This window comes from Eumetopias jubatus, unplaced genomic scaffold, assembly GCF_037043125.1.
Source record: "Eumetopias jubatus isolate StellerSeaLion01/CBP00866 unplaced genomic scaffold, mEumJub1_p1.0 scaffold_47, whole genome shotgun sequence".
Classification (NCBI taxonomy): Eukaryota; Metazoa; Chordata; class Mammalia; order Carnivora; family Otariidae; genus Eumetopias; species Eumetopias jubatus.
In genome coordinates, this window is record NW_028274853.1 from 353,504 (window position 1) to 375,833 (window position 22,330).

Below are 22,330 nucleotides of genomic sequence, written 5' to 3' on the forward strand. Positions count from 1 at the left end.
TAAGAAATAGTAACAATATGGTTGCAAATTGCTTTGTCCTTTTATTTTTTATTTAAGGATCCTAGCAGTACTTATCACTAACCAGAAAAGTAATTTCTCTGTTATTTGACCATACTGCTACTCAGGAATTAATGCTTGGATATTTCCATGGTGGATTTTACATTTGAGGGTAGCCCTTTTAATTCTGTATCTGAATGTGAAATTAAACTTAGTGTATTGATAGTCATTGTGTGGGTGTTTGAAGTGTGTTCACCAAACCTGGACCAGGTTTGCGGGTATAGGGAGTGTTGTACAGCTCACAGGAGAGCAGCAGCCTGGACAATGGGAGAGAGTAGAATGTGGGCTTTCATGTTAGATGAGTCCGGGTATAAACTCCTCGTTTTCCAGCCTCAAACTCTCCGTAGGAGAAGCAGCTCATTGACATGCACTTAGAAAGTGGTAGGCTAGAACTCTGCAGAGTCAAGGTTAGATCATGCTTGCAGGGCGAAGAAGGAAAACCCGAAGAAGATTGTTTCCTGGCTTAAGAAGGCACCCTCCTAAGAAGTACCTAAAATTGTAGACGAATCTGTCGACTTAAATATTACTACTTGAGGAATGTGTCAAGGAGGGTAACTGTTTGGAACAGGAGACTTAGAAGTTGAAGGTTGTCCAGGTCCTAACATCGGCTCTGAAGTCCAGGTGTTTGAGAAGGATCCAGAGGGACACAAGCAGAGCAGGACTGAAGGTGACACTTGAGGGGTCCTCCTTCGTTACTCAGCCTAAACATCTTTTTTAACAGGTAAATTTGAAAGACAGTTTCTTTATCCTGTTTTTTTGAGGGAATGCAATTTAATAAATATTTTAAACAATTTAATAAGTATTAGCATGTATATTTTAGTACCCAGAACAAACACTACAAAAAATATGCATAGAGATACAGTCTGAGATCCTAAGATGGACTCCCGAAAAGGGTTCAGGTAACACACAAGAAAGCAGGAAATTTGAAACCGAAGAATGAATACCAGAGGAAACCAATAGAAAACAAATAATAAAATGCAGACTTATACTCTAATGTGTCAGTAATTACTTTTATTATGAGCCGTCTGAATATACCAATCCTGAGATAGAGTGGATAAAGAAGTGAGACCCAGCTGTGTGCCATTCACGAGGAATTTAAATCCAATGACACAGGTAGGATGAAAGAAAGTAACAGGATGGGAAAGATAAACCACAAAAAATTGATCAGAAGTAGGAGGGCCTATATTAATATCCAGTGAAATAGAGCTCAGAGTAAAGAAAATGACTGGAGATAAAGAAGGACATCACATAATGATATCAGGGTTACCCATCAGGAAGAAGAAAATAATCCTCAATTTGCACTCACCAGATAACAGAATCAGAAAAGTCATGAATCAAAAACTGTTGGAGCTGAACAAAAGAAATAGACAAATCCACAGTTATGAGTGAGAAGTTCAGCGCCACTCTCTGAGCCTTGGATAGAAGTGCTGGGCAGGAAATCAGCAGTGACAGAAGATCCTCACTGAATCCGCCAGTCAGATCTAACTGACGTATACAGATCACTCTACCAAACAGGAGGAGAGCACATATTTATTTCAGGTGTCCATAGAACATGTACCAAGATAAAGCATTTCCATAAAACCTCAAAAAATTGGAAAAGAATTTGAAATCATACAGCGGTTGTTTCATCACAGTAGAATCAAAGTAGAAACTAGAAACAGCGCAACAGGAGAACTCTAAAATATGTGAAAAGTAAACAGTGTGCTCTAGTTATGAGATAAGTATCTCAGAAACAAAATATATATAACTGCATGAAAATGAAAAGACAACAAAGTACACGGAATGCATGTACAGCAGTGCTGAGAGGGAATTTCATAGCAGTCAGTGCCGACTTAAGATCTCAAATTAATAATCCAAGTTCCTCGCTTGGGAAACTAGAAGATGAAGAGCAGAATTAAACCAATGCATGCAGAAGAAAGGAAATAAATATCAGAGCAGATCAGTGAAACAGAGAATAGGAAGACAAGATAGTAAATCAGTGAAAGCAAAAGTATTCACCAATCTTAGGGATGACAGAGGGGACATTACCGCTGGTCCCGAGCCATTGAAAGGGTCATTGCGGAATACGCCACCGACAGCTGTACCCCAGCTTAGATGAGATGGACCGATTCTTCCCAAACCACAGACTATCCGAACTCGGTCAGAATTAAACAGATCGTATGAATGGTTCTACAAACAGTAAGGAAATGGAGTTAGCAATTTAAAATCTCCAGGAAGGAAATATCTAGGGCCAGATGTTTTCAATGAAGAATTCCTTGAGACTCTTAAGACTAGTGTCATTTTTACCCAGTAGTTTCCAGAATATAGTTGAGGATGGAACACTGCCCAGGCTCGTGTTAGGAGTCCAGTTACTATCCTCCTGTCAGCACAAGAGAAAGAGAGCACAAAAAGAGAAAACAAATATTCCCTGTGAATAGAGACACAAAAAAAATTCTTTAAGAAAATAATTGCGTGTTGATATCCGCAATATATATAGAAAATTCGACATCATGATGATGTGGAGGTTATTCCGGGTACTTAAGGCCCATTGTGACATTCTAAAATCACCCAGTGAAATCCACTCTATGAACAGGTTAAAAAAAAATTATATGATCATATCAACATGTGACTACATCCAACACCCATTCATGATAAAAACTATCCACAGTTTGGATTAGATGGTGATTACCTTAATTATATTTAAAGGGCATCTGTAAAAACATAGAGCCAACATCATACTTAACAGTGAAATTCTGAATGCCTCTCCTTTCAGACTGGGAGTAAGTCAGGGATGTTTGTTCTTAACCACTGTTATTTAACTGACATTTCTAGCTACATAGAATAAGGCAAGTAAAGGAAATTAAAGGAATTCAGATTGGAAAGGAAGAAATAAAAATGTCCCCATTTGCAGACGACATGATTGTGTATATAGACAATCCCAAGGAACTGATGAAAAACCTGGAACTAATGATAATGAATAGGTTCAGCGAAGTGGCCAATTATAAGATCACCACTCAAATACCAATCCCATTTCCAACATGTGGAAACTGAAATTAAAAATGAAGTACTCTTATAGGCAGTACTAATGAAAACAAAATCTTAGGTATGCTGAAAATAACTGTGTTCATGAAAGTAATCAAAGACACTATAAAATTCCAGTTTTCCTAAAATTGAATATAGGTTTAATACAGTTCCCATTAAAATCTCAGCGAGGTTTTTTTTTTTAAGAGATTTTATTTATTTATTTGACAGAGAGAGACAGCGAGAGAGGGAACACAAGCAGGGGGAGTGGGAGAGGGAGAAGCAGGCTCCCCATGGAGCAGGGAGCCTGAGGCTGGGCTCGATCCCAGGACCCTGAGAGCATGACCTGAGCGGAAGGCAGATGCTTAACCACTGAGCCACCCAGGTGCCCCGAAGTTTTGTTTTTTGTTTTTACTTTTTTAGACACAATAAGCTTATTCTAAAACTAATTTGTCAAGGCTAAAATGGCAAAAACGGCCTTCATAAGGAGAATAGAGTGAGAAGGGTCACTTCCTGATGTTAAGGCATACTACCTAGCTTTATTTACCAACACAGTGTGTAAGAAGAAATAAAGATCAGTGGAATGGTGTGGAGAACCCAGAAATAGACACACCCAAAGGCTCAAGTGATTTTTTTAAGAAAAAAATTCCATTATGATAACATTAAAAAGAATAAAATACTTATAAATGAAATAATTGTTAAGAATAAGCAACAAAAGTGCAACACTTGTACTTTGAAAAGTACAAAGCAGTGTCAAAATATACTAAAGGAGACCTACGTAAATGGAAAGACATCCTAGATATCATGGATTAGAAGTATTAATATTGTTAAAATGGCAGTACTCCCCAAATTGATCTACATATTCTGTGCTATCCCTCTCAACATCCCAGCTGACTTTTTTGCAGAAATTGACAAGCTGATTTTAAAATTATATGGAAACAGAAGGGACCCAGAATAGTGAAAACCAGTTTTGAAAAAGATGAATAAAATTTTAGTATTCACACTTTTCCATTCCAAAACTTTATTCAACGTTAGAATAATGTAGACAGCATAGAACTCGCAAAAATTCAGAATTGAAAGTTCAGAAACAAAGCCTTAAATTTGTGGTTAATTGCTTTTCAACATGGGTGCCTAGAAAACTCCATGGGGTAGAGGGGTATATTTAGGTGAGTGCTCTTTTTTTTTTTTTTGGACCCGGTACTGTTGGTGAGATTCTCCCATTTTGTTGTGGGTAGCCGTAATTCATTCATTTTGTTGTTACGTAGTGTGTCTTTTATCCATTCTACTGTTGCTGGATATTTGGGTAGCTTATTAGTCTTGCCTATTAGAAATGATAATTCCATGTCATACTTGACTCAGTTGGTGGGGAAACTTGGAGTTGGGGTTACTTGGAGTTAGAAGTGGGAAACGGAAGGAAAGAAGAAGATAGGTGTGTCTCTGTATTGACTCCCCAAGGCTTAACAGAGCCTGGGATTACAAGCTTTTCTGAAAGGCAGGGGCTCCCTCGTGGGAATATCCTGCAAGTATTTCCTGCTGGTTTTTATAGTCACATAAATAAAATGCACCCATTTTAAATATATGGTTTGATTTGTTTACATAAGTGTAATCATCACCACAGTCAAGATACAGGATATTTTCATCATCCCCCGAAATTTCCTCAAGGCTTTTATTGTCTCACCCCAAGTCCCGGGGGCGACCACTGATCTCCTCTCAGTCGATGTGGATTATTGTCTGTTCTTGTATTTCATATAAGTGGAATCCCACATTAAACACTGTCTTTTCATCTCACTTCTTTTGCTAAACAATGTTTTGTTTATTAAACAAATATTTTTCATATTTATTCCTGCTTGTTTGTAGCAGAAGTTCATTCCTCTCTACTGCTGAGTAGAGTTTCACTGTACGAATACACCACAGTTTGTTTATCCATTCACCTGTTGATGGATATTTGGATTGTTTTCAGGTTTTGGATGTTATGAATAAAGCTGCTATGGACATGTGTGTACAAGTCTTTGTGTGGACATATGCTTTCATTTCTCTTGGGTAAATATTTAGGGGGGGATTTCTGAATCTTACAGTAAAGTGAAAATATAAGAAATTGCCAAACTATTTTCCAAAGTGGCTGTACCATTATGCAGCCCCATCAGCACTGTATGTGAGTTCCAGTTACTTCACATCCTTACCAGCACTCAATATTGTCTGTCTTTAATGTTAGCCATTCTAGTGTGTGTATAGTGACGTATCACTGTGATTTTAATTTGCATTTTCCTGACTAATGTTCATTCATCTATTTATGTGCTTAATGACCATTCATATATGTTCTTTTACGAAACGTCATTCAAATCCTTTGCTCATTTTTAAATTGGGTTGATTCCTATGTTGACTTCAACTCTCAACTAAGGGTGACAGCACTTCTGACCAATTTGATTTAGAGCTGGTAATTTGAGGCTTTCTAATGGCACTGCCAGACTCAAAATTACTAGCCAGGGTTCAAGTGAAAAGGTCAAAAATATATGGAATGCATAAATCAGATCGCCATCACTCTCCTGCTTAAAACCTGCCAATGGCTTCCCTCGATTATTAGAATAAAATCCAAACTCTTTACCTTGGCCTCCAAAGTCCATGTGATATGACCTCTGCCTCCCTCTCCAATCTCATCTCTTGCCATTTTCCCCTCGCCCACCATGCTCCTGATACTTTGATCTTTTCATCCCTCAAACACACCACATTCTTGACTCTGTCCCCTCTGTCCAGGATCATATTCCCATAGAGTTCTGTATGTTGCCTCCTTCCATTCAGGTTTCAACCTCAATGTGAGGACTTCCCTGCCTAATCCTGATAAACAGCACCTCTCAGTCTCTCTCTATCTAGCTCTTGCCACTGTCTGTTCTTATCTGTATTTTATATGTGTTTCTCCCCTACTAGAACTCATGCTTCACGAGTACAGGTACTTTGTCTTGGTCATTGATGCATCTCTGGCACATATAAACAGTGTCAGGAACATAGTACCAGCTAATTAACTGTTTTTTGGAAGGAAGGGAAGGAAGACAGAGAGGGATAGAGGGAATGAGAAGAGAGGAAAAGAAAGCTGGTTTTCACAAAAATACAAGATAAGACCACTCCCATTCAGACTCTCTATATGGAAAGTGCTTCATTCAGGGCTTCGCACAAAGCCTGCTTCTCTTTTCCCTCAGCCGTTTGTCCCTACAAAAGTCCCAGCCTCTAGGATCTGAACGGCCTTTGTCAGAGCCAGAGAGGGCCCTCCTTGAAGAATGCACCGAACGCATTCAATTCGAAAGCATCATCATCTCCCCAGGCGCCCCAGTCATAAGCAGGATTCATAAGATGAGGTAGGCAAGAGAAAAGGGGTAGCTTTGGGGCACAGTGTTTGGCCAGGAGTGGGGAAAAAGGACATTTCAGGGCGCCTGGGTGGCTCAGTTGGTTGAGCGACTGCCTTCGGCTCAGGTCATGATCCTGGAGTCCCTGGATCAAGTCCCGCATCGGGCTCCCTGCTCAGCAGGGAGTCTGCTTCTCCCTCTGACCCTCCCCCCATCTCATGTGCTTTCTCTCTCATTCTCTCTGTCTCTGAAATAAATAAATAAAATCTTAAAAAAAAAAAAAAAGAAGAAAAAGGACATTTCAGAGATTCTTTCATTCTTTCACCTGAGCCGAATGCAGATGCTTAACCTTAACGACTGAGCCACCCAGGCGCCCCTCTGTGTATTTTAAAGATGAGATTAACATTTAAAATCAGCCTGGGGCGCCTGGGTGGCTCAGTGGTTAAGCGTCTGCCTTCAGCTCAGGTCATGATCCCAGGGCTCAGGTCATGATCCCAGGGTCCTAGGATCGAGCCCCCCATCCTGCTCCCTACCGGGCGGGAAGCCTGCTTCTCCCTCTCCCACTCCCCCTGCTTGTTTCTCTCTCATGCTGTGTCTCTCTCTGTCAAATAAATAAATAAAATCTTTTAAAAAAATTTAAAAAAATTAAAAAAAAATTAAATATCTTCACAGAAACGTCTAGAATAATGTTTGACCAAATATCTGGGTACTGTGGCCTAGCCAAATATGATAAACCGAAGGGTCAATTCATGAGTGATAAGAAAGGGTGCTAACATTTCCCGAGCACTGACTATTATGTGCCAAATCGTTTGCAGACATTAGTTCACATATTAAACCATTGGTAGATTATATATATTATCTGCTTTTACAGATCAAGAAGATAGAGCCTAGAGAAGTTGAATAACTTGTCTGAGATCATGCAATAAGATTCTAACCCATGTCAGTGTGGCAGTAAAGCCCTTGGCAACTTGGGCAAGAGAGTATTCCAGGTGTGCAAGAAAGGTAGCGGGTGGAGGGGAAGATTGGCTGGGTGACTTAAAAGTTCTTCCTCTGAAGTCAGGGAACTTGTTTTTTTTTTTCTAACTCATGATGTCATAATCTATCATTTTTCACTGAGAGATTTTTTTCTGTGTGAATATCTTTCTTAAGAATGGAAGTCTAGAGTCTAGATGTTCATGATTAAGCATGTAAACCTACATGCATGATAAATAAAAATAATATTTAAATGCTCTTCCAAAATGTTTATCCCTGTGTTCTTTCTAGTTTAGTATTTATGTCTGAAGTTATTGTTTTCTTTTAGTTTCTAGTTCTTTCTCTCTTTTAAAAACCACTTTATTGAGGTATGATTGACATAGAAAAATTTGTATATATTTAATTGACACAACTTGAATATGGAGGTAAATATACATTTGTGAAACCATTGCCACAATCTATGCCTTAAATATATCCACTGCCTCCCAAAGTTTCCTCCTGCCCTATTTATTTACTTATTTTTTTTATTTTTACTGCTTTGTGATAAGAACGCTTAACATCAGATCTCTTAACAAATTTTTAAGTATAAAATACAGTATTATTATGTATAGACAGTCTGTTTTACAGTAAATCTCTCTGACTTATTCATCTTGAAAAAATGAAACTTCATAGCTTTTGACTAATACCTCCCTGTTTCTCCCCGCCCCCAGCTGTGGCAACCACCATTTTACTCTCTAAACTAAACCATTTTACTCTCTAAACCATTTTACTCTCTAAACTCCTATGAGTTTAACTATTTTAGATTCCTCATTTCAGTGGTACCATGTAGCAATTTTCCTTCCATGTCTGGCTTATTTCACTTACCTTATATCCTCCAGGTTCATTCATGTTGTCACCAATGGCAGGATTTCCTTCTTTTTTAAGGCTGAAGAATATTCCATTGCATTTATATATTACATCTTCTTTATTCATTCATCTTGTGATGAACAGTTAGGTTGCTTCCATGTCCTGGCTATTGTAAATAATGCTGCAATAAATTTGAGAGTGAAGATAGCAATTCAAGACCCTGATTTCAATTCCTTTGGATAGATAAAGCAGGATTGCTGGGTCATATGGTATTTCTTCTTCTAATTCTTTCTGAGTCCTATCACTTCATTTCTCTGTTTTTCTAATTCTGATTTTTTTCGGGGGGGAGTGGGTCATGTCTTGTATTTTCTTCATGTCTTCTAGCTCACATTAAAATAGGAGTTTACAGTTTTCATCTGTCCTATTGGCTTGTCTTTCTGGAATGGTATAATTATCTGTAACAGTGATTTTTTTTCTTACGGTTTTATGTAGGATTTTACCTCAATAATTTCTGTGGCTTATTTATCACATGAAATTTGTTTTCCTAAACTTTTATATGGAGGGGCGCCTTGGTGGCTCAGTCGGTTAGGTGTCTGGCTTCAGCTCAGGTCATGATCCCTGAATCGGGGTCCTGGAATCGAGCCCCGCATCATGCTCCCTGCCCAGCAGGGAGCCTGCTTCTCCCTCTCCCTCTGCCTCTTGCCCCCTGAGCATGCTCTGTCTCTCTCTCTCTCAAATAAGTAAATAAAATCTTTTTTTTTTTTTCAAAGATTCTATCTATTTGAGAGAGAGAGACACAGTGAGAGAGGCAACACAAGCAGGGGGAGTGGGAGAGGGAGAAGCAGGCCCCCTGCTGAACAGGGAGCCCGATGCGGGGCTCGATCCCAGGACACCGGGACCATGACCCGAGCCGAAGGGAGACGCACAATGACTAAGCCACCCAGGCGCCCTAAATAAATAAAATCTTAAAAAAAAAAAACAAAACAAAACTTTTATATGGAGGCCTAATTCGGGGCAGCTTTCTTTATAGAGCTCCCTCTTCTGTTGCTTTCTTGGTGTTCAAAAATATAGCAGCTTAACTTCTTATATTCCCCAGGTCTGTCCCCATCTCCCACCTTTACCTACACCTGCTCTTCCCCTCACCTGTTATCCCTGTCATACTCATCTGGGACACTAAGAAGGGAATCCTGGATGGTCAGTTTTGAAAATTCACAAGGGCTAGATTTCTTCATCTTCTTCAGGCCTTACCACTGTCCCCTTGCACTAACCCATTATCAGACTTGGCAAAACCTCTCCCAGAGGGGATATATCATTTTCAGGGATTGCAACCTAGCCCATCAGGCTTTTTAGGAAATACTTAGAGGCGACTTTAGAGATCTGCTCTTCTCAGGTCAAACATTGCATTGTTTCCCTCTGCTTTCCCCCAGTGAAGATGCAGGTCCCATGCAGGTATCATGATAGTTACTGGTTTTTCCTGCTTGCTAGTATTTTACAGTTCACAGGAATGCCTTATGTCTCAGGTTGGGGATTGCCAGAAGCATCCATTATGATGGAGTTTAGAGGGCAGAGTGCTTCTTAGGAAACAACACAGATGAAAGGAATGATGGGGCAGAAGGACTTGCAGAACTTCAGTGCATGCTGGCAATGCCTCCAGCAACCCAGCAGAGGTCTGGAGAAAGTATTGCCTGTCACAACTGTCCCACCGTGGATGCAAACGGCGCCAAGTGTATACTTCCTCTTGTTCAGCTCTTGGAAGTGGCCTGCCCCGGGAAAGGTATGATTGCAGGCAAGGTGGCTCTCTGCAGCTGAGGCAGATCCTGAAATCGCTGAGAGCTCCTCGGAGCTGGGCAGCCAGTCTTTCCTTCAGGGGCACATGTCCTTGTCTCCCACCCATGGTCACCTCGTTTTGTTGTAAATATTGTCGGCTGCAATTTTACTTGGGATTGCATTGAATCTATAGATGAATTTAGGAGGACTATGTCTTTACAATATTGAGCTTTACAGTCCATGAGAATGATACATCTCTCGTTTAGTTATATAGTTTTGTGGTTTTTATAAAGTTTTATAGTTTCCTGTATAAAAGTCTTGCATATCTTTTATTAGATCTTCCTCCTAGTTATTTAATGTTTTCAGTGATATTGTAATATTATTTTTAAAATTTTATTTTCTAATTGTTTGTTGCATCTTGAATTTTATATACTGATCTTATATCTAGTGACCTTCCGAAATTCACTCATTAATTCTAATAGTGTTTCTGCAGATTTGTTTGATTGTCTAGACATGTAATCATGACATTTACAATTCATGAAAGATGTATTTGTTTGTTCATTTGTTTCAAATTTTTATATATTTTATTTCTTTTGTTTGCCTTTTTCTGTGCCTAGGATTTCCAGGAAATGTTGAACAGAAGTGATGATGGCAGGCATCTGTCTCATTCCTGGGATCGGAGGGAAAGTTTTCAGTATCTCACCATTAACTATGATTTTACTGTAGGTTTTTTTGAAGACACATATTTACAGATTAAAGAAGCTTTCTCTATTCCTAAGTTTTTAAATAACAAATGTAAGTACTGAATTTTACCAACTGTGTGTTCATCTTCTGAGAAAATCATATTATTTTTCCCCTTTATTCTGTTAATGTGTTGAGTTACATTGATTGACATTTTTAATATTAAAGAACCTTGCATGCCTACCTAGAATAGAAGTAACTTGATTATGATATATTACCTTTTTTAATAAATTGATATTCTATTTGCAAATATTTTGTTTAGAACTTTTGTATCTATATTCAATTCTTCTGTCACTCCCCAGACAATATTAGGTCCTTAGAATATTTCAACTCCATTTACATCACCATCGCCTTTTTAAACTCTTATTTTCATGCCTTTTAATTGTGCATATATTTAAAACCCAATAACATCATTATTATGGTTTTTTTATACAATTTTTCCATTATCCATTATATTTTTCTACCTATTTACCTCTTCTGTGGTTCTTCATTTATTCCTGTATTTCTCTATTTCCTTCTGGGATCATTTTGCTTTTGCCTAAAGACCTTCCTTTAGTAGCTTTTTTTTTTTTTAGTGCAAATCTGTTTGTGAATAATCCTCTCAGTTTTTACCTGAAAATACCTTCATTTCACCTTCTTTCTGAAGGATATTTTTGCTAGGTATACAAGTTATTCTCTTTCAACTCTGAAAATTCTGAAAGCTACCTAATAATGTTAGCTAATGTAGCATAAGACAGCTTATTAAAGTGTTTTTTTTTTCTTTATGTCTGCAACTAGGAGCGTTCATGACTGCAAGGTTGCAATGACTAGTCAGGTGTCCTATTGAATAATAATGATGAATCTTAATTATACTTTTATCATATACTAATTTCTTACTCATATTTAACACTGCCTCTGGATTATATATTACATTTTACCAATTACTCTGTCTATTCTTGGTACATAAGAAAACTGCTTAAATTATTTTATTTGTAATACATTAAATATTTAATAATGAAATTCTCTCTTCACTATTTTTCTTTTTTAAAATTTTACTGATATATTCCCATCCATTTATTCTTCTGGGTAATCTTAAGAACTGTTTTATAAAGCTCCTACATAAGTGTCATTAGGATTTTCATTTGAGAGCAACATATTTATAAATTAATTTACAGTACATTTACAATATTCTCTTTAGCAACAGGACAGCTTCATTATGGAAGTCTCATGTTTCTGAGATTTGTGTGTGTGGGTATCCTGTACATTGCACCATAGTTTTGTTAATAAGTATAGAAGCATTTGTTGATATTATGGATGAAATATTTTTCTACAGTATTTGCTGACTGGCTGTTATACAGGAAAGTCACTGTGCAGAGCTTTTTAATTAGTTATAATCATTTTTCCTTAATCCTTTTGGTTTTCAAGGTAGACAATCATATAATCGGAAAATAAAGATAATTTTCTCTTTTATTTTCCAATAGTCATGCTTACTTTCATAACTTAAAGGAAAATATTAAATAAGAGCTACAACTTAAAGGAAACTTAAAAATATTAGCCAACCAAATTACAGTTTTAAGGAAAATATTAAATAAGAGTTGTGAAATATAGGCATATTCATACAATGCAATGTTATTCGGCCATAAAGGGTGATGAAGTACTGATACATACTAGACATGGGTGAACACTGAAAATACTCTAAGCAAAAGAAGCCAGTTACAAAAGACCAAGTATTATACGACTACATTTATATGAAAATCCAGAATAGGTAAATCTGAAGAGACAGAAAATAGATTAACTGTTGTTTAGGGCTGGATGGAGGAAACATGTGGAGACAGGGGAGGGGGCAAAGGGGGTGATAAGCCAAAGAGCACAGGATTTCTCTCTGAGGTGATAAAAATTGCCAAAAATTGACTGTGCTGTTGGTTGCATGTATCTATGAATATACTAAAAAATCACTGAATTGTACACCTAAAATGGATGATGATATATATGTATATCATCATATATATATGCAGATATACATATATATATATTTTAAAGGAGTTGTGATACCTTGCCTCTTTGTCTTGTCCCTGACAATAAAGGAAAATATTCCAGGCTACTATTTCCGTTTTGTATGATTTTGGTTACCAAGTTTGTACTTTGATATATATAGTAGGAGGGCTGGAATACCAAAGACCGCATTTCGCAGGTATTGTCACCAGCTGACTTTTGATCTTTCTGCTGGTGGGAGACCAGAAGACGAGGATGGAACCCTCTTCCTACTTCCAGTCTCTGATGGCATATCTGGTGGCAGCACAGCAAGGACAGTGGCAACACCACCACCAACAGTGACCGTGGCAATGGCCAACAGTGGTTGGGGGGTGCAGGCTCCTGAGTCCTGCGTAGCAGCTGACCAAAAAGCAGGAGCCTCTGTGGCATCATTCCCTTAACTGCTGGAAAACATCGTCCCTCAAGCCCGAGGATACTGGTCATTCACTGCGGTTACTGTTTTTAGTGACCTTACCTTCCTCCCGTCCTTCCATTATGCTTGTAATCAATTCCCATATCAAATTACTTTTGTTTTACAAGTCTAGAGTGGTTTCTATTTTTTTTAAATGGACCCTAACTGATAGAGATAGTAAGGAAATGTTTTCCATTCAAATTTTAACAGTAGTTCTCATCAGAATGGATGTTGAATTATAGTGAATTTTTTTTTTATCTGTTAAGAGGATTATATTGCTTTTCTCTGTGGATATACTCATGAAATTAATTACATGAAGAGATTTCCTAATATTGAATCATTTCCACATCTTAGTGTGTTTCCCCAAGAGCAGAACCAGAGGCAGGTATGTTGGTACAGGTAGTCTACTTGAGAGGTGACCAGGAAACTGGAGTGAGGGAGTGGGGAGAATAAGACAGGGAAGGAGGTGAAGAAAATAAAGGATGCATTGATAAGCTCATGACTACTGAGGGCAACTAGTGTTCAATTTCTTTTAAGCTCCCTCAGAGGAATTGTGTATGATGCACCTTGTAATTCATCCTCATTGAGTTTTCATCCCAATGGCTGTGAGTTGTCTCTGAGGCATAAACTCCTGCACACCTCTGGGCTGCACCTGCCTGTAGACAGCTCAAGCCCCTAGGCTGGGAGATGCCCCAGGGGCAGAATAGCTGAGGATTCACTTTGGTGGAAGTCTGATGTGGGCGGGGCATCAACACATCCACAATACCTGTATTTCAGAATAAACCTTAGTCCCGCTTGTTTTTCTAATCTGATACTTTTGCATCAGGCTAGCTTTATACATGGTTTTCTTTGAGCATCAGTTATTATAAAACCCAATTGTGAAGGGTTGAAATATTTAAAATAGTGTTTCTTTCAGGAAAGTTTCCAGGAATTGCTTGTAAGACTCTTTGGATCCAGTGCTGCCCTGGAGGTAAGTCTCTGACGACCTTCAAGATGTGCCTTCCTTTGCTTCATTCTATTATTATTAATTTAAATTCAATTAATTAACATATAGTATATTATTTGTTTCAGAGGTAGAGTTCAGTGATTCATCAGTCTTCTATAATACCCAGTGCTCATTATAACACATACCCTCCCCAATGTCCGTCACCCAGTTACATGATCCCTCCACCTCCTCTCCCCCCCCAGCAACCCTCAGTTTGTTTCCTCTGATTCAGAGTCTCTTATGGTTTGTCTCCCTCTCTGATTTCATCTTGTTTCATTTTTTTCTCTCTTCCCCTATGATCCTCTGCCTTTTTTCTTAAATTCCACATATCATTGAGATCATATGATAATTATCTCTCTGATTGACTTATTTCACTTAGCATAATACCCTCTAGTTCCATCCATGTCATTGCAAATGGTAAGATTTCCATTTTTTTTTAAAGATTTTATTTATTTATTTGAGAGAGAGAGAATGAGAGAGAGAGAGCACGAGAGGGAAGAGGGTCAGAGGGAGAAGCAGACTCCCTGCTGAGCAAGGAGCCCGATGCGGGACTCAATCCAGGGACTCCAGGATCATGACCTGAGCCGAAGGCAGTCGTTCAACCAACTGAGCCACCCAGGCGCCCAAGATTTCCAATTTTGATGGCTGCATAATATTCCATTGTATTCACTGTATTCCATTCATCTGTCGATGGACATCTGGGCTCTTTCCACAGTTTGGCTATTGTGGGCATTGCTGCTATAAACATTGGGGTGCAGGTGCCCCTTCGGATCACTACATTTCTATCTCTGGCGTAAATACCTAGTAGTACAATTACTGGGTCGTAGGGTAGCTCTATTTTCAGCTTTTTGAGGAACTTCCATACTGTTCCCCCGAGTGGCTGCACCAGCTTGCATTCCCACCAACAGTGTAAGAGGGTTTCCCTTTCTCTGCATCATCGCCAACATCTGTCATTTCCTGACTTGTTAATTTTAACCATTCTCACTGGTGTGAGGTGGTATCTCATTGTGGTTTTGATTTGTATTTCCGTGATGCCGAGTGATGTTGAGCACTTTTTCATGTGTCTGTTGGCCATTTGGATGTCTTCTTTGGAGAAATGTCTGTTCATGTCTTCTGCCCATTCCTTGATCGAATTATTTGTTCTTTGGGTGTTGAGTTTGATAAGTTCTTTATAGATTTTGGATACTAACCCTTTACCTGATATGTCATTTGCAAATATCTTCTCCCATTCTGTCAGTTGTCTTTTGGTTTTGTTGACTGTTTCCTGTACTGTGCAAAAGCTTTTTATCCTGATGAAGTCCCAATAGTTCATTTTTGCCTTTGTTTCCCTTGCCTTTGGAGATGTTTCTAGGAAGAACTTGCTGCGGCCGAGGTTGAAGAGGTTGCTGCCTGTGTTCTCCTCTAGGATTTTGATGGATTCCTGTCTCATCTTTAAGTCTTTCATCCATTTTGAGTTTATTTTTGTGTATGGTGTAATGAAATGGTCCAGTTTCATTCTTCTGCATGTGGCCGTCCAATTTTCCTAACACCATTTGTTGAAGAGATGGTCTTTTTTCCTTTGGATATTCTTTCCTGTTAAATTATGTTCTGGTCTGGGCTTAGAATTGTTCCATTCATACCTTTAAAAACTGCACTTTAGACTTGTCTTTGGGGCCTATGGACAGGGATCCAGCATTCCACTGTTTCCCAAGGACTACGGGTCTGGATACACATGTGGTCTACTAGATGGCACTCTGGAGGGAGACACCATGCCTGGCCTCTGCTCCTAGATTCACAAGTGACTCCTTCTGTGATTCTGGAAGTCCTTTAAAGACGTGGCATGAGTCTTTCATCTGTAAAGTAAGAATAAATTCATCCATTTTCTTACCCAAAATTATAGTAAGACTTTGGGGGAAAAAAGTACAAATTACAATTTCTTACCTAATTTCTGATTCTTTGTAGAGGAAGTAAAGGTTCTCTGGGAAAATTAAGGTAGTGGTTTGCACAGTCTTTAAAATACTACAAATAATGGCCCCAGCAATCTCTTTTTAGTTACATTCAAAATGCTATAAGGGTTTATAATGGCCCCAAACTGGAAACAACCCAAATGTCCAGCAACAGGAAGTGGATAAACACACTGTGGGCCTATCTATACAATGGAATATTACTCAGCCATAAAAAGAATCAACTACTGTCAACGTCTAGTGCGTTGGGGTCCCTGGGTAAGGGTTGCGAAAGAACCAGGACACAGGGGATGCAGAGCAAAGGCAGCACTTGCAACTGCATGCTGTCGTTTATTTTCCACACAGCTATGTACTTGCAGCAATCAGATAAACATAACGACGTGTACTTTCACACATAATGGGATTAAACTAACATCCTTGAAGAAAGATACACAAGATTTATCAAGAACAGAATGTATCCTGTTTATGTTCGCTGAATTAAAGAATTCTCTCAGCCACCCTCCCTCTGGAGACAGTATGTTCTTGTCTCAAGGAGGAACACCTCTAATCTAGGCAAGAGCCACTTCCTGCTGATCCAGGCATCCAGAACTTGCAACATGAGATAAGGGGAAGAGAACATTTTCTCTTCCTGGCCCAGGCCTGCCTGGCTGTCCTTAACCTCACTGCAGTTCTCAAATGACCCTGGCTCGCAAGGGGCCTACAAGCCTATACCATCTCAAACTACTGATACATAAAAAACAATATGGACAAATCTCAAAAGACATTAAGCTGAATAAAAAAGCCAGACTCAAAGAATACATACTATATAATTCCATTTATATGAAAGCCAAGTAAAACTAATGGAGACAGAAATGAGATAGTGGTGGGGCACTTGGGTGACTCAGTCAGTTAAGCAACCGACTTGGCTTCAGCTCAGGTCGTGATCTCAGGTTCATGATCTTGAGCCCCGCATCAGGCTCTGTGCTGAGTGCAGAGTCGGCTTGAGGTTCCTTCTCCCTCTGCCCCTCCACCCATCCCCCCACCGACACCACTCACGCATGCACCGACACACTCTCCCTCCTCTAAAATAAATAAATAAATACATAAAATCTAAAAAAAGAAAGAAAGAAAAGAAATGAGGTAGTGGTTACAATAGTGGGTAGGATAACTGACCAGGAAAGAACACAGAAAAATGAGGAGGGATGGTCTACGTCTTGTTTGGGGCGGTGGCTACACAGGTTTATACAATTATCAGAACTCACCAAGGTGAGCACTTAAAATGTGTGCATTTTATTCTATGTTACTTATATGTCAATAAAATAATCTTGTCACGACAACTCCTACAGGAGTTGCAATTTGCTGAGGACTCTTCCCCAGACCATAAGAATTGATTTAGAGTGAATAACAGTATTTACCTCTGGGGAAAAGAAATGGGGACCAGGATTAGAGTTATTGGTCAAAACGGGCTCTAGCTTTATCTGTAATATTTTTCATCAGTTTAGCACCTTGCTGTTTTCACTTAATATATCTAGGAGATCAATTCACATCCGTATATAGAGCTGCCTCATTGCTTTCAAAGGTTACACAGTTGTGTCAGCCAGGGTTCGCTCAGGGAAGCAAAACCATTTAGAGTTATGATATTAGGGATATATTATAGAAATTAGACTCTATATTGGGGGGTAGCTGGGGAAGCAGAGATCCAAAAGGGGGAGTTGACATTTCAGAGGAATCACCAACCAGTCAACCTAAGAAGCCAGGCACATCCTGCTGCCAAAACAGGACCAAAAAGGAAAATGGGGGGCAAGTCTATGGGCAGCTGTTCCTTCTGCAGGTCTGTGGCAAAGTACCAGTCAGGAAGACATGGAGCAAAGAAAAGGACATCGAGCAAAGCTGGACATGGGGTAAAAAAGAGCAAGGGCCTGCTAAAAACCACCAGCACCCCTGAGTCTGTCTGGCACTACATCTCACTTCTACGCCCCTAAGAGAGTCATGATGCTGATCACTTCCATCTTCCAAGGCTTCCACCAATTCCTCTTTTAGACAATTCTAACTCAGGTATCCTCCAGGAAAGGGCATTCTGGGAAATGTTCTAGCTTACCCAGTTAGCTCTTTACAAACAAACACAAGACAGTATTTCTTTGTATGACTTTACCATAATTTAATCAGTCACCCTTTGATAAAAATTTGGGTGGTAACTGCTATTACAAATAATTCTTGAATATCCTGGTCAATCGCCGTGCACATATGTAGGAATGCATCTGTAGGATACATCCCCAGGCCAGGATCGGTGCAGGTTGATCCAAATGTCCATTCTTGGTCATATGGCCATGGAAGTGGGGCTCCAAACCTGGACCCAGCCTAGTGAGGTCCTTGCCATCTGAGTCAGAGAGTAGGTGTATGGTTTATGGCTCCACCAAAACTGCATTGTCCAGCTCAGAGAAAACAATCCCCAAAGGAAGGTGGACACTTCTTGTACACCAGATTTTCTCAGCCTTGGCACTATTGACATTTGGGGCTGGATAATTCTTTGTTTCCACACAGAAATATCTTCTGGAGGATGAAATCAATCCCCATTGAGGACCCCTGGAAAAACAAGTTCCAACCATAAAATGTTTCTGTTGTGAAAGATAACGCTTACCATGAAATGGAAAGGAAAATTTAGAAGTAGAGCAATATCACTCTGCATAATAAGAGAAGAGTGATGTGGTATTTAAGAGTGACGGCCTGGGTGTAAAGGGGACAAGGATATTGGACGGAGAAAAAAGTAACTGAAGGACAGAGTCTGAGAGAAAGAAGTTCCCAAGACAGGACAGTATGTACTACCAAGAAATGGAGGCGCTCCTGGGTGGCTCAGTCTATTGGGTGTCTGCCTTCGGCTCAGGTCACGATCCCAGGTCCTGAGATCGAGCCCCACGTCGGTCTCCATGCTCGGCAGGGAGTCTGCTTCTTACTCTCAGCCTCTCACCTTGCTTGTGCTCTCACTCTCAAGTCAATAAAACCTAAAAAAAAAAAAGAGAGAGAGAGAAATGGAGTGTGCCCAAGGAGGAGCTACTTGGAAAATGTTTACATTAAAAAAAAAAAAAGTTTATGTTTTAGTTTTCCCTTAGGCTCTGAGAACAATCATTGTAAATACTGTACTCATTTTTTCCCCTATTTGCAATCCTCTCTTTTACCCCCAGATCTTCACGAAAAGTTCTCTACACACAACTGCCTTATTTATATCAGTGGTACTCTGGGGAAAAGAAGAAAGAAGGTGGTATCCAGAGATGAAGAGAGAGGAGAGCAAATGCCTAGACATGATGCTGCCAGGCAGTAGGATTTAGATTCCACACAAATACCTCCAAGAAATCACAGAAATATTACAGAGGAGGCACACTGGACTCCCACGTTGCATGGAATGGGGTGTTAAGCCATTTTAAGTGGATGTTAAAGGAAAGGTTAGCCATAGGAGGTGAACTTGGAAACATGTTACATACATTTTCATCATATGCATAAACAGAGATCTGGAAAGGTGTATAGAGTAAGAGCATGGACTCGAGTCAGGCTGTGTTTGAATCTCAATTCTGCCATTTAGAACTATGTTTCTTTGTGCAAGTTATGAAAGCCTCTGAAACTCCATATCCTCCCCAGTCAATAAGGAAACAGTATCTACCTTGTAGGGTTGTTAGGAGGATGCAATGAGGTACAGCTGTAAAGTGTTTAGATAAGTGCTTAGAATATAGTAATTGCCCTACAAGGGCTTGTGACGTAAAATAAACCCATATACATCAAATTGTTAAGAATTATTTCTAGGGATTAGGATCATGGGGGGATTCAAATTGTCCACATTTAATACTCATTTCTGAATTGTTAAAATTTTCTACAATGATGCTGTGTTACTTACTAAATTGGGGGAAAACGATAAAAAGATTTCCACTTAGGAAAAACGCAACCCATTATCTTCACAAGCATTATCTTCGTGGTAAGCATTAGGAACCCCTTCTTTTCTACAATAAACGGTCACATAATCAACTTACTATAAAGTTTTCTGTTAAAATAGAATACCTGTGTTTTAAAGTTCAAATCTGGACATGTGTCCAGTTCAAGATCTATCATCAGAAGACAAATAAGACTAACGAACACATTTGTTTGGATTCTACTTCTGTTTCTGGAGTTTGTTACCTTCATAGGACTCATTAGTGTTTGCATGTAAGAGATAATATGCTTGAATCATACAAATCTTGCATTTCTTAAATAGGGACCCAGATTCATTCATTATTGGTAAATAATTAAAATTGCTATCAACTATAATATTCTTCCTTAAAATACATTACGGGGTTGACAAATAGAATTACAAATAGAGGACTCTGCCCTGTTAGTCCCATCTGGACACAATAACAAGACGTAAAATGTTCACGTTTGGAGATGTTTACAAATCACTATGTAGCTCCAAGTACCTCTTTGACCTTTTATACAGGTTAAGCTTGGTTTAAGCTAACAACAGATCCACAGATATTTGTTATACTTTTGCCTGTGTAAGGACTATAGTTAGTGCTTCCCAGAATTTAAAGACACACATGCTATTGTTCCTGGCTCCTGGGTGGCTTACACTCTCCTTGTGAGGACCACAAAGTTTCCTGGGCTAGTGGCAACAGAGGGGAGGGAAGAGGACTTGCATTAGGAGACTCTCAGATTTCCTTCTGTGCCCACGGCAAACGCCATCAGTCAGCCTTTTCTTTCCCCTTCTTTCTGTAACTCAGGCGAATCAATTACAGAAGCAAAAATAGCCCCACTAACCCAGGCAAGTGTGGGGCCCAGAAAACACTCTGGCAGCTTTGTTTTCTACGGTCTGGAGAATGAAGATCCCTGCAGCTTGTATGATGGGGACTATGGAACATCTAGAACAGAATTCACAACCTTGGATTTATGACCAGTAGGAGACACGAGGAGTATTAAACAAATCGAGGATTAGATGCTACTGTCAACCAACACATTAGGAGCCCTCACCCAGCCATTTATTTCCATATTCTGGCAAAGACACTCCTCCCTCATTTTGGAAATTTCTGTTCTCCTCCCCACTCCAGCCATGTGGTTACAACGGGAGCCGGTATGCTCTTACATGATCCAGCCCTCCTTGTCACAGCTGATTGGTCCAAGGGTGAGAAGCCACCTGAAATGGCCAATTGCAGTTCTTCCCCAGTATTTTTTTGACATGGATCTGGGAAAAAGAGAGTCTGTCTCCCTGGTGGAAAAAAAGTTGTAAAATGGGAAACTGTTAAACAAGGTGTCAATAACCCTATAACTGCCAAGTAGAGAAAGCTGGTTGGCAGTGGGAGAAAATAAAGCCAGCACTAAGAGAAGTGGAAACCAAGAAAGAGGCCCTTCCTCTGATTTGGTCGGCCTACTCTTCTTCCAATTATGGCAGCTCCCCCAAGATCTTTCCAATAAATCCTCCTTTTTCTTAAACTACTTGAATATGGATTTCAGACACCTGTCTAAAGTATAGTGACTCAAATACATTTTTCCCAGCACACATATATTATGGAGCAATCCTTAAATATGGCTTGGGTACAACCAGCCTATTTTTTGACAGAACAGATTCAGCCTGATACTGATATTCTATGGGCTTGATGTTGTAATGGAGTTCTCTAATTAGCAGAGGTTTCATACCAAGTCGGTGTGATAGATTTTATCACTGGGCTATTAGATCACTTTGATGGAAAGACTCTGAACGTGATACTTCCTCTTCTTGTCTTTGATCAACATTGCCTTGTATGTATTAGGTGACAAGCGGCAAACTTCAGGAATCCTTTGGTGAATGTCATTTTCCCACTGTAAATTGTCCTGTATGTAAATGACTTTTGGTCAGATATCAGGGCATCACAGGACTGAAAGAAATCTTACTACTTTCACAGACCATTTGTTGGAAGCCATCTTAAGTCTGGTAAAAATCTCCCGTAATCAGGTATGTGTTATGCAATCAATGCAACCTCTTTAGAACACTTCTATATTACTACCATCAATCCAAAAAGCAATAACACCATTTTCAGTGATATCCAATACTATTACAAAATACTAGTCAATACTATTACTATACTCTCATAGCTAGTTCGGGAACTCTCAAGTCTCCTCTTTCTCAGTCCTTTAGGATAGAGATCAATATGCTTTCTTATAAAAAGGAACAATAACAGTATTAAAACAAAACAGTAGCGTAAATAATAAACCATGCAATCTCATTTTCTTTGTGAAATAAGTTATTACAGTATTGCTGATTGCGTGCAGAGGCAAAATGCTACCAGTGGCA

The 22,330-nt window shown here is 39.3% G+C and overlaps 1 protein-coding gene and 1 long non-coding RNA gene across 10 annotated transcripts in view; one reads left to right on the plus strand and one right to left on the minus strand.

Moving 5' to 3' along the window:
- Window positions 1-22,330, plus strand: part of LOC148161863 (uncharacterized) — a 155,477-nt gene that overhangs the window by 33,649 nt on the left and 99,498 nt on the right. For 2 of the 7 annotated variants that reach the window (XR_015767306.1, XR_015767307.1), the window contains 2 exons: window positions 9,731-9,984; window positions 10,595-14,110. Coding sequence is in view for 3 of the 7 variants with exons in the window: in XM_088020515.1 (XP_087876641.1) it covers window positions 10,595-10,772; window positions 12,889-12,905 (195 nt within the window). In the remaining 4 variants the exon portion in view is untranslated. Of the gene's footprint in view, window positions 1-9,730; window positions 9,985-10,594; window positions 14,111-15,466; window positions 15,965-19,226; window positions 20,056-22,330 lie in introns of those variants that run through there. The other 5 variants (XR_015767309.1, XR_015767308.1, XM_088020515.1 and 2 more) reach the window with 4 other exon arrangements.
- Window positions 14,596-22,330, minus strand: part of LOC148161865 (uncharacterized) — a 101,016-nt gene continuing 93,281 nt past the window's right edge. For all 3 annotated transcript variants that reach the window (XR_015767313.1, XR_015767312.1, XR_015767314.1), the window contains 2 exons: window positions 18,871-19,046; window positions 14,596-15,957 (listed from right to left, as the gene is read on the minus strand). This is a non-coding gene — a long non-coding RNA (uncharacterized LOC148161865). The remainder of the gene's footprint in view (window positions 15,958-18,870; window positions 19,047-22,330) is intronic.